Here is a 13,001-nt window from a genome sequence, read left to right as displayed (position 1 = left end):
CAGCTTCTCCCCTGTGGCTTTGCAGGGTACAGCCTTCCTCCTGGCTGCTTTCATGGTCTGGCATTGAGTGTCTACGGCTTTTCCAGGTGCACAGTGCAAGCTGTTGGTGGATCTACTATTCTGGCATCTGGAGGATGGTGGTCCTCTTCTCACAGCTTCACCAGGTGGTGCCTCAGTAGGGACTGCATGTGGGGGTTCCAACCCTGTATTTCCCTTCCATACTTCCCTAGCAGAGGTTCTCCATGAGGGCTCTGCCCCTGCAGCAAACTTTTGCCTGGGGATCCAGGCATTTCAATACAGATTCTGAAATCTAGGCAGAGGTTCCCAAGCCTCAGTTCTTGAGTTCTGTGCACCCACAGGCGCAATACCACATGGAAGCTGTCAGTGCTTGGGGCTTGCATCCTCTGCAGCCAGGGCCTGAACTGTACCTGAGTCCTGTTTAGCCACAGCTGGGATGCAGGGCACCAAGTCCCAAGACTTCACAAAGCAGGAAGGCCCTGGGCCCAGCCCAGCAAACCATTTTTTCCTCCTAGGCCTCTGGGCCTGTGATGGGAGGGGCTGCCATGAAGACCTCTGACATGCCCTGGAGACATTTTCCCTATTTTCTTGGCAATTAACATTTGGCTCCTTGTTACTTCAGCAAATTTCTACAGCTGGCTTGAATTTCTCCTCAGAAAATGGATTTTTCTTTTCTATTGCATCATCAGGCTGCAAATTTTCTGAACTTTTATGCTCTGCTTCCCTTTTAAACTTAAGTTCCAATTCCAAATCGTATCTTTGTGAATGAATACAACTGAATGCTTTTAAGAGCACTTGGGTCACCTCTTAAATGGTTTACTGCTTAGAAATTTCTTCCGCCAGATACCCTAAATCGTCTCTCTCAAGTTGAAAGTTCCACAAATCTCTAGGGCAGGGACAAAGTACCACCAGTCTCTTTGCTAAAGCATATCAAGAATCACCTTTTCACCAGTTCCCAATAAGTTCCTCATCTCCTTCTGAGACCACTTCAGCCTGGACTTCATTGTCTATATGACTATCAGTATTTTGGTCAAAACCATTCAACAAGTCTTTAGGAAGCTCCACATTTTCCCACATTTTCCTGTCTTCTGAGCCCTCCAAACTGTTCCAACCTCTGCCTGTTACCCAGTTCCAAAGTTGCTTCCACATTTTCAGGTATCTTTTCAGCAGCGCCCTGCTCTACTGATACCCATTTACTGTATTAGTCCATTTTCATGTTGCTGTTAAAGACATACCTTAAACTGGGCAATTTACAAAAGAAAGCGGTTTAATGGACTTATAGTTCCATGTGACTGAGGAGGCCTCACAATCAAGGTGGAGGGTGAAAGGCACATCTCACATGGTGGCAGAGAAGAGAAGAGCTTGTTCAGGGAAACTCTTTTTTATAAACCTATCAAGTCTCATGAGACTTATTCACTCACATGAGAATAGCACGGGAAAGACCTGTCCCCCATGATTCAGTTGCCTCCCACCAGGTTTCTCCCACAACACCTGGGAATTCAAGATGTGATTTGGTTGGGGATGCAGCCAAACCCATACCAACTGTAATATTATCATCATATCTAAGGATTTTTTTTTAAGAATATCTAATATCTGGGCCATATTTCTGTTGTCTCCATTATTCCCAAAATGTATTTTTATTGTTGGTTTAGTGGAACTATATGTTGCATTTGTCTTTACTGTTTCTCATCTCTTTTGACGTATTAACAATTTCATGTCATTTTCTCATTCTATCCTCTTGTATTGTCTCTGTTTATTGTGTTGAATTTTGTAGTAATTGGGGCATTACCCTCAAGCAAGACACCCATGTTGTGGTATCTTATTTTTTTTTTTTCATTCCAGAAAGTTCTTGTAAGCTTGAAGTGAGAGCTAAAGGCTTGTTAGAATTGGTTTAAAACAGCTTTGCAAGAATACATCTTAAGTGTTATAGTACAGACTGAACAGAAAGTAAAATTAGAATTTGACAGTTGGAAAAATCTTTAGAGTTAGGAAGCTGATTTCAGTTAAAATGTCTGTTAATAACTAGTAGAATTATGTCAAATAGTAGGCCAAATTAGATGTGATCAAGGATGGTGGTAGTGGACACATCTCTAGAAGCCTTTTTGGTAGTTCTCAAGGGTTTCTTGTATATTCTCTACTTTGAACTTTCTTCCTTTGAAGAAGTGTGACTTTTTTTATTATAGGCATACTCAAAATGAATACAGAGTTATATTCTGTCTTTGGTAATATAAGTGGGAGGAGGAGGGGCACAAGGAGGAGGAAAAGGATAAAGGGAAGGAGGAAAAGAGGTAGATGTTTGTTATTAGCAAGATTTTACTTGATTTTTTTCTATGCATTCTCTGCTTCCCAGAATGGTTCTAAAATATCCTCAAGATGAATGTATTCTATTTACTGGGGGATAAAAGTCACGACAAACAATACTTTATTGTAGACCATGCAGAGACTCCAACAGTTGAATAAGTTCAAGCATGAGAGACAAGTAAGAATTGTAATGGGGAAGAAAGGCACCACACTCACTGTCCATGGTCAGGGGTTCTGATTGGCATCCACACTCTCAGTAACTGATGGGCTATTACCTGGTACCAGGTTCACTAGCTTGGTAGGAGGTAGGAGGATAGAGACTGGGAGCACAACATATCAACATAAAATGCATCTTCATTGAGAAGCCTTACATTCATTCAGATAAACCTTTCATACCTACCAAAGAGCATACTGGATTGTAACCAGTGAGATAAATATGTGGATGTGTGTCACCTCAGCATACAAAAGTGTCACATATGAAAGGAACCACTTCTTCTAATATTCCATGAGTAGCTCCAGCTTCCCTCAAGCATCATGCTTTCTTTCAAGAAACACACACTGCAGGGAATCTGAGACTTTTTTTGTTTATGTTTTTGTAATAAGCTTTTGTAGTTAACTTACAGTCTTTACAGTTTAAATACTTTTCATCATTCAGGAATCATTTTTACCATAAATAATATTACCTAGTAATACAACAGACAACCTGCATTTATTTTAATCTAGTTGATTAAGTGCTAGAAGAAGGTGTCAAAGAATTTAAGCTTGCTAACTTTTCTCCTCAGAAGGCTTCCTGGAAAAGGGAAGATTTAAATGAAAACAAAACAGAACAAAACAAAACCTAGCAGCAACAACAGAAAGCCTACGTGCTTATTTGAGAACGTGTTAATAAGCGTGGTTCTTTTTCACAGAAACTATCTGTAGTTGAACATACACAAAATTTTGCATACAATTTCATGGGATTTGTAGTTTTCCCCCAAATTCTCTTTTGAAGATAGAAGGGAGTGTATTTTGGTTCCTGGGTAACATGTGAATGAAGATATAATCCCAGCAAGGTGATTCCTGGAAGCAGTGAGCTAATCAGAGCAAGGTTGAGTGGTAGAGTATGAGGAAGTAAAATTGTTTAGGTTGAGCAGATGGTTTTTTAATTTTTTTTTGAGACAGAGTCTTGCTCTGTTGCTCAGGCTGGAGTGCAGTGGCATGACCTTGGCTCTCTGCAACCTCTGCCTCCCAGGTTCAAGCGATTCTCGTGCCTCAGTCTCCTGAGTAGCTGGGATTGCAGCTACTCAGCTACAAAAACTACCACACCTGGCTAATTTTTGTATTTTTAGTAGAGATGGGGTTTTCCCATGTTGGCCAGGCTGGTCTGGAACTCCTGACCTCAGGTGATCCACCCGCCTCAGCCTCCCAAAGTGTTAGGGTTACAAGTGTGAGTCACTGTGCTTGGCCTGGGCAGATTCTTAAATGTGAAAATTTTAGACCCTCTTGCGCCTTCTCCAACATTTACTTTTGTTGACCAATGCCTTACTTCCCCTTACATTCATTTTAAAGTTCTTGTCTTTCTTGACTTTCCTGAAATCAGTCTCTCTCTCTTTTCTCTTTTTCCACCTCCCTTTGAAACTTAGATATCCCTCAGTTTTTTTAGTCCTCTTCTGTTTTTGATTTTCACTTTTACATTAAGAGCACTTCAGTTATTCCTATCTACTGATGATTCCTAAGTCTCTTTTTGCCTTGTGTGGAGCTTGAGACCTTTATTTATTGTTGCCTGTATACATGTCCACCAGCCTGTTCCACAAATACTAAGTTCAGAAATTCTCAAGTTGTACTTACTCTCTCACTGTGGTCTTCCTTCTGTGTTTCCTGTTTCATCTGTTGGCATCCCTGTCCAAAGTCCTTTCTTTCTATATTCCATTGCTATGTTAAGCCCTTCTGTGCATAATTGTATTTATTCTACAGAGTTGTCTTATAGGTCCTATGGTCCTACTTTTAGAGATAAAGCAATTTATGTAATTTAAATGTTTATCTCTAAATTACACTATTAGTATGGGACAGTGCTGGGATATAAACTCATATGTATAGATTGCATATTTTTTACTGCAATTATTATAATGCCTGCCACTTCTGTCACTTTAATCTAAAAAATATTAAGGGTTTACATATAGGTGTAATTAAAGAAATATTTATTGCAGTGTTTTTCTAAAAAAAAAATTCCAACAGTAGGAATTTCTGTTCCGTCTGTTAAAGAATATTCATAAGGAATACCAGGTGGCCATTTATACATCATATTTTTTACCAGTAGTTTTTATTTTATGTAGACAAATCATGTATGGAAACCCAAAGTGTGAAATAGATTAACAAAAAACAGTGCTTGAAAGAAGGGAAGCTCCGCAGTATTTCATGGACAGCTATCTGCAATGGTTTTTGAGGAAAATTAGGAAAATATTCGTAATACCTTAAGTGAAAAAAATACAATTAGTAAAACAATATGCACAGTGTGCCCCCAATTTTGCTAAAAATGTATTTGAATATGCAGTTCGCCCTCCGTATCCATGGGTTCTACATCCATGGATTCAATCAACTGTAGAGTGAAAATATTTGGGGAAAAAAGCATCTGTACTGAACATGGACAGACTGTTTTTCTTGTCGTTATTCTTGAAACAATAGAGCATAACCATTATTTACATAGCATTTATATTGTATTAGATATAAGCAATCAAGATATGTTTTAAAGTATTTGGGCGGACATGTGTAGGTTATATGCAAATATTACATCATTTTACATAAGGAACTTGAGCATCCTCAGATTCTGGTATCTGCAGGGAGTCCTGGAACCAATCCCCTGTAGATACCAGGGGACAACTCTATACATCACTAAAAGACTGGAAAGTTATACATCAAAGTATGAACACTAGTTATTCCTTAACTTGAGGATTATTTATAATTTTTATTTTCTCCACATTTTCCACGATAAGCAAGAATTAGTTTTGTAAATAGAGACTATAAAGCAAAACTCCCAAACATTATTAAATAAGGCAATAAATGCAAAAAACCCTCAAAACCTACTACATATCATTGAATACACACCATATACACACATACACCGTCATATACAAAGTAAAAGAAAACTGGTGACTGTTGCTCCATGAGCATTGGCTTTTGAAGCTCTTGAATACCTTTGTAGGCAAGAAACTGTACTCTACTCTTGGAACGCCTTGGATGAATATTAATGCTGTTTTCAGTAGGGGTTTAGAATTTGGACTTTGGAAACTGACTCTTAGGTTTGAATCCTGGCTCTGCTGTTATTTATTGTTTTATCTTGGGCAAGTTGCTTAACAGTTCCTAAGTTTTCCCCATTTGTGAAATGATACCTACTTTATAGGGAGGTTAGGATTAAGTAAGTTAACTTAATAACATGCTTACAGCAATGCCTGGCACTTAATAAGGGATCAGTATTAGTTGTTTTGGTTATTATTCCTGTCTTTTGTTTTCCCTCCAAACTCTGTCTTCCTTTCCCTCCCCCAAAGTTAGCTGGAGATTTAGATGGAAAGTCATAGTTTTTATTCAGATTCAGTTTCCCAAAGAGGTCACTGGTCAATAAGGTACATACTTCTTCTCCTACTAAAATTTAGTAGCAACTATACCTTATTTTGTAAATATTTGTGTGCTTTTATGGTATGATTTCTAACCAGAAATTGTCCACATTCAGTGATTCACTAGGAGGATTTACAAGACTCAGCACATGGTTGTACTTACAGCTGTGATTTATTATAGCAGAAGGATACAAAACAAAATCAGTGAGAAGAAAAGGCACATGGGGTAAAGTCCAGAGTAAATCAGTGTAAGCTTCTAAGGGTCCTTTCCCAGGGGAGTTACACGGGATGCGTCTAACTCCTCCAGCAAGTTGTGACAACACATGTAAAACGTTTACCAAGGAAGCTCATTAGAGACTCAGTGCCCAGGGTTTATATTAGGGATTGTTCATATAGACACACTCTGCCTAGTGTGTACCAAATTTCTAGACCCTAGAAGGAAAACAGGTATTTAGCACAAATCACATTTGTTTGTAAAGTGTAGGCACACTGAGCTGTTCCTACTAGGAAATGGTGGGAACTGTCCTGAAATCTAAATTTCCAGATGCCAGCAAGGGGCCAACCTTGCAAGCAGACCTTTCTAGGGATAGCAATCTCAGGCCTGCTATGTTAACTCTTTTCTGTACCATGGTATGTTATGAAATGTATTTTACTTAAGAAACGAATGTCAACAAATCTAGACGTTTTAAAAAAGCTTTATTGAGATACAATTCTCACATTATAAAATTCAACCAATTAAAGTGTACAGTGCAGTGATTTTTAGTATATTTATAGAGTTGTGCAGCCATCACCAGAGTCTAATTTTAGAACATTTTCATCATCTCTCCCTTAAAACCCTTACTCATTAGCAGTCATTTCTCATTCCTACCTTTCTCCTCCCTCAAGCTTTCCCCCCACACCCTGCCAATCCCTAGGCAACCACTAATTTACTTTTTGTCATTAAGGAAAAATCTATACTTTAGCATGTTTTCATTTTTATTTCATCTCTGATATTAGTGTCTTTGTAAATGGTACCTTAAAAATTATTCACAGGTATTTTACTTCCAGTGTGTCAAAGATTCAGAGGTTGAGTCTGTATGGCAGCTTCTACATCTAGAGCACTTATCTACACTAATCATCATCAAAATAGATATTACATGAGTTTGGGATATTTAATGAAATAATTTGTTATAAAAGCCCTTGTTTTTGTAATGCTCGTTCTCACTTGTTTAAAAGTATATAATACAATTGATTGAGGCATACCAATGAGAATTTTTATATTTATGGGTTGACATTTAGTGTTTCATGGTATCTTTTTGCTAAAAGAGAGAAAGGGACTTATAGTGAACAGGATGAAGTTGGGAGAGGTAGTTACGCTGTTCCCATTCAGATGTAGAGAAGGGAAAAAAGTGTAGATTGTTAGGAGGTAGGACAAAAAGTATTCCTTTATTATAAGTGGCTGTTAATTTTTTGGCATTCTCTGATGTTGGTACAATATACAGTAGCAATGAAAAGTAAATTTACACGTGAGTTTATATTGAACCAGAAGCTAAAAATTTTTTAAGTTGTAGAAAATTTTCAATTTTAAAGCAAAGCTGCTTGTATGTTTTTAACCATTATTTTGGTTGAAATCTAGTTTCTTTGAAAATTGGGTTAGTAAGACAAGCTGTACTATAAACTGAGCACTATGGGAGGATTTTTTTTTTTGTGATTAAAACACAGAACTTTGTCATCATGAGTTATATAGGTATTGACGAAACATGGATGTTCACCTAAATGGCCAAATCTGTGTAATTCTTATGCTTTTGAAATAAAAACTTTACTTTTAATGTTAATACATGTTTATAATTAAAAGGGATATTTTTGGACATTGGGAATTAATATATCAAATGATCTATTCCCTGGGACAAAGCACCAGCTCTCATAGTTACTTACATCCTTGTCTTCCAGGTGATTTTACGACGAGATGCTGCTCTCAATAGGGATGCTCATGCTGTCAGCCACACAAGTCTACACCATCTTGACCGTTCAGCTCTTTGCATTCTTAAACCTACTGCCTGTAGAAGCAGACATTTTAGCAGTAAGTACAGTAAAATTTATTCATGTCTAGAAACATCCCTTAAAGAAAAGCTTAAAAAAGCCCTGAATGATATTTATAAGACATTGTTATAAGATATTTTTATCTAAAAACATACCCCAACACATATACACAGTTACTTGACATTGAGGTACCTTATTTATTTATTTATTTATTTATTTTTTGAGACGGAGTTTCATTCTTGTTGCCGAGGCTGGAGTGCAATGGTGCGATCCTGGCTCACTGCAACCTCCACCTCCCAGGTTCAAGCAGTTCTCCTGCCTTAGCCTCTCGAGTAGCTGGGATTACAGGCATGTACCACCACGCCTATTTTTTTTGTATTTTTAAGAGACAGGGTTTCACCATGTTGACCAGGCTGGTCTTGAACTCCTGACCTAAGGTGATCTGCCTGACTTGGCCTCCCAAAGTGTTGGGATTACAGGTGTGAGCCACCACGCCCAGCGCCTTATTCATTTTTTTTTTTTTGCTTCATATCTAATGTAAGATCTTGTGAACAATCAGTACCTGATAAGTAATGTTGCACATGAGGGTATGTGTGCACATGTGGGTGCTTTGCACACATACCTACCTGCTGTATACTTATATAGAATTTTACTGTTTTTCTTGGTACCTAGTACATCTCTTCATGACTGTAAGATCTCAGTGGTATCTCTATTGATAATAATATTTAAGAAATTCTATAAGGTGTTGATAGAAAACTTCAGCCCAAGATTAGCATTAATGAGTCAGAAGAGAAGCACAGTGGTCCTATCTTTGATGGTGGATGGAAAAGTTTTTAGAGAAGAAGCGTGCTGCTCAAAACCTTACCATAGCCTCTCTTAGCTACTGTCTTACTTTCCTCCACACTGTGGAGTCATCAGATGGTCTCCAGCTTAAGATAAGGCTTGACTAGTGAGCTTTTGACTTTATGATGGAATGAAAGTGATGTGCACATTCAGTATGCACCTCAACTTATGATAAGATTATGTTCTAACAACCCCATCATAAATTGAAAATATAAGTAGAATTTGACTTCTGAAACATTTTTGACTTATATATTTTCAGTTTATGATGAGTTTATCCAGATGTAGCCCCATTGTAAGTTGAGGATATATATTTCCTATTTCTCTTTTTCTGTGAAGGTAGAAAAAGAACATACATGCCTATCCTCTAGGTCTGTGCTAAGGATTTGGTTTTACTTTCTGGGTGCAACTGATTTGCTTAATGGTATCAGGTGAGAAATAAAAGGGCAAGAATTGTTGCTGACCAAAGCTTGTTGTGGTCCTCAGCTGTGCTCCTGCACTTTGCAGCAATTCTGGAAGATTCTGAGATCATTGTAGCACTTGAGAGAGCCAGGCTGGTTTCCATACTATAACTTTTGAAGGCAGAGGATGCTAGTAATCCATACGAGATTTCTCATCCCCTGTTGTCCTCTGTAGGGAACTGGTTGATTAGGTTTGTTTTTGGGAATAGTCTTGGTCTTTTTGAGGTGGAGTGGAAATAGAACCTTTGAAGACTGAGTCCATTGCTATTCAAATCTCCCTTCTCAATTGATCCCTAAAATCCTTAGAATATTCTTGGCATGACTTTTGAAATCAGTTTAGAGGATTTATGGACTGATCAGGGAATAAAGTTCTTGTCTCCTTTCTCTCCTTTGATTTCTTCTATTTTGTGTCTCTCTTTTTCCCTCTCTGTTGTTTTTAATACCTTTTGCCTTCTTTCTTTCATTTATACCCAAGGTGGATTGCTATTCTGTGGTCAAGCTGCCTGATGGATTAAATGATTTTCAGTGTTGTGCTCTGGGAACTTAAGTAGCTATATGACCTTGATCAAATTACTCAGCTGCTATAAGTGCCACAGTTTCTTTATTTCTTTATGTAAACTAGAGTGTTGTGGTGGTGATTAAATAAGATAAACTACTTAGAGTAGTATCTGACACATGGTAAATGTTTTATATATGGTTTAAATCTTCATTATAGTTATCATTCTGATTATATTTCACTCAGCCCCTTGAGAAGATATGAAACTACCTGAGCTGTATTTTTTAATGTAGAGAAACAAAAAAAGTGTTAGGTATAGAAGAACAGTCAGTCCTTTTTGCTAGCAGGGTTCCCTGTGCTTTACACAGGTACTTGTGGAATGTATGTTGATGTCCTCTAGTGAAGGACCTGTAAGATGGGAGCTGTTTAAATCTGGTCTCTATGCTGACCATAAGGATAGAAGGCTGACACGAATGCAAAGATGGCTGGAGGGGAGCGGCTTGTGAAGGCATGTAACTGGTGAAACAGGGAACTAAAAATTGAGGCAGAGGAACTGGATATGTGACAGTCATTCAAAGGAAGTGAGTTAAGAGGTAGAAAGAACACTTCCTTTTAATGCAATAAGAGCATCCCTGAAATCTGAGTTTGCAGTAATACAGATATAAATAAATTAGACATCTAGTTCCAATCAACTAGGTTGATTCTAGTTCTATTTGCACAGGGCTTGGGATGCTGCTTTTGAAAAGTTAAGTCCGTTTTAGTTATGCTATTTGTAATGCCAGATGCCTTTGGTTTTGGGTTTTTTTTTTTCTTTTTTTTTTTTTTGCAGTTGAATTTGCCCATGTGACTTTGAATTCACAGACAACAGTGTTTGTCCAACTAGTTGAGTTCTAACAGGCTATGGAGATGCTGCTATAGCATGACTAGATGACTAGTCAGACAGACCTCTAGGCCATGAGTACTTGGAAGGCAGGACTGTGTCTTACTAAACTTTATTCCTGGTGCCTGGTGTCGGTTACACAGTAGGAATTCAATACAGGTTTGAAGTAATTAAAAGCTTTCTCAGAGATTTTTTACATCACATTTTCTTTTAATGGCATCTGTTCCTTAGTACTTTTAGATTACTGTTTTTATCTCTTATCATTTTTCTTTTACTCAAAAAGAAACGTAATACTATTAATTATGTAGGTTTATACTAGAAACATGAAATTTTAGAATTGCACTTAAGAGATAACTACATCAGTGCTGTATATTCTGAGACTCATAGTCCACAAGTGACATGCTAGTTTTGAATTGTGCCCAAGATCTTACTGAGAAGTATTATCCATCTTATATGAGAGTCAAACAACCCATGTTGCTTGATGCCCAATCTGCCTTTTGATTCTTTTGTCTGGATTTGTCAGAGAGAATTGGTTGCTGGGTGGTGATTATGAGGGCCAGTGTGCTGTGTAGCAAAGAAACACCCAATGGGTGGTGGTGTGAATGGATTGGATTATATAGCACCGTAGTCCAGAGCTCCAGAAATGGATTTATAATCAGAGTTGAAATCCAGATCTACCACTCTGTATTTGCATGACCTTGGGCAGATTACTTAGCATTTCTTAAGTCATGGTTAACTTTTTGTAAAAGTGAGAGTTTGTGAAGGACAGTATAGAGTAGTAGGTTAAGGGCTGGGATCTGGGGCCAGACTGCCTCAGTTAGAATCCTGGTTCTTCTAATTTACCAGAGCTTATTTTCAACACGCTGTTGTCAATCTGTAAAATGAGGATGATAGTAATAGTGGCCTACTTTGTAGAGTTGTTGTTAGGATTAAATAAATTATTACCTGTAAAGTGCTTAGCATGATGTCGGTACATAATGAATGCTAATAATTGTTAGATATTTATTACTTTCTAAATTAAATTAAACCTTTTGTTAAGGAAGCTGTCAAGAAAAATAATTGGTTAAGGAAAAGACCTTTTCAAAATAAGTGTACTCAAACTGTTACGTGATAATCACTAAGAATGGGATTCTCGTGAGGAGTAACTATTTTCTACTTCAGATTTTTTTTTTTTTTTTTTGAAATGGAGTCTTGCTGTGTTGCCCAAGCTGGAGTGCAGTGGTGCAATCTCGGCTCCCTGCAACCTCTATCTCCTGGGTTCAAGCGATTCTCCTGCCTCAGCCTTGCAAGTAACTGGAATTATAGGCATTTGCCATCGGCCTGGCTAATTTTTGTATTGTTAGTAGAGATGGGGTTTCAACATGTTGGCCTGGCTGGTCTTGAACTCCTGACCTCAGTTGATCTGCCCACCTCAGCCTCCCAAAGTGCTAGGATTACAGGCATGAGCCACCGCACCCAGCCTACTACTTCAGATTTTTAAACAGTGAACATGCTTTAATTTTATCAGCATTACTCCCCTCCCTCCTTATACCAAAAACGGAAAGTACCTTTGTTAGTCTTGTTCACTGTAGGAACATTTTTTGTTTTAAACAATATGATTTTAAGAGGCCATATGAGACAATCCTTATTTTGCTGTTAAGGAAAGACAAAGCAGTTTCAAAAAGGGTTTCACTCAGTAACAAAACTTAATCCACATCTCAGTGTTACAAGTACTGTAGTTCAAGCTAGGTATTTTATTTCTATAATTTTAGCCGTAATAGTGAAACTCTTAAGTAATAGGAAGAGATAAAAAAATACTTTAGTATATAGTTTGTAGATTCTAGATTTCCTAATTTCAAAAGTACATTAAAAAATACTGCTTACACACATTTGTATTTGTCCTTGGTCTATTTCCATTGATCTAGATAAGTTACTTTATTTTACAATGGCATACTTGGCTAGGAGGAATTAAATGTTTTTCTCAGGTTCAACATTAACCTGATCATAGGTGAATTAAATCAATTAAACATGTTTTAATTAAGAGATTAAATGATAGATTGTGATAATGGGTTTAAAAGCATTTTGTAACTCTAAAGTATTTTGTAAACTATGGAGTACTCTGCAAATATGAATTATTGTTGCAATGGGAAATCACGCTGAAGCAATTACCACATATGCTTGGTGGCCTCCAAGTACCCTACTAGAATGATTATCCCAGCAATAACAGAATGAATAGGTTTAGTGACTGCATTTAGATGCTTGAATCACACAGTTTCCTGAGCTAATTACAAGCATACAGTGAGAGGCAAAGGTACAAGATGGACATGCTAAGACACTCAAGATAGGGTTCCAGTGGGATGCAAAAACCACACTACCTGAATCCTGGGTCACCTGTTGTAGTTTGTCCAGTCTTCCTGTAT

General features: G+C 37.6%; 1 protein-coding gene across 3 annotated transcripts in view; it reads left to right on the top strand.

The window, feature by feature from the left end:
• The window catches only part of RNF13 (ring finger protein 13), a 159,353-nt gene that overhangs the window by 26,313 nt on the left and 120,039 nt on the right, over positions 1-13,001 (top strand). For 2 of the 3 annotated variants that reach the window (XM_025376687.1, XM_025376688.1), the window contains one exon: positions 7,836-7,965. The exons of the other annotated variant lie outside the window; for it this stretch is intronic. In XM_025376687.1, coding sequence (XP_025232472.1) covers positions 7,852-7,965 — 114 coding nt within the window. In that variant the 5' untranslated portion in view covers positions 7,836-7,851. The remainder of the gene's footprint in view (positions 1-7,835; positions 7,966-13,001) is intronic. 3 annotated transcript variants of the gene reach the window in all.

Source organism: Theropithecus gelada, chromosome 2 (assembly GCF_003255815.1).
Source record: "Theropithecus gelada isolate Dixy chromosome 2, Tgel_1.0, whole genome shotgun sequence".
Classification (NCBI taxonomy): Eukaryota; Metazoa; Chordata; class Mammalia; order Primates; family Cercopithecidae; genus Theropithecus; species Theropithecus gelada.
This window is presented reverse-complemented; position numbering and strand designations above follow the sequence as displayed.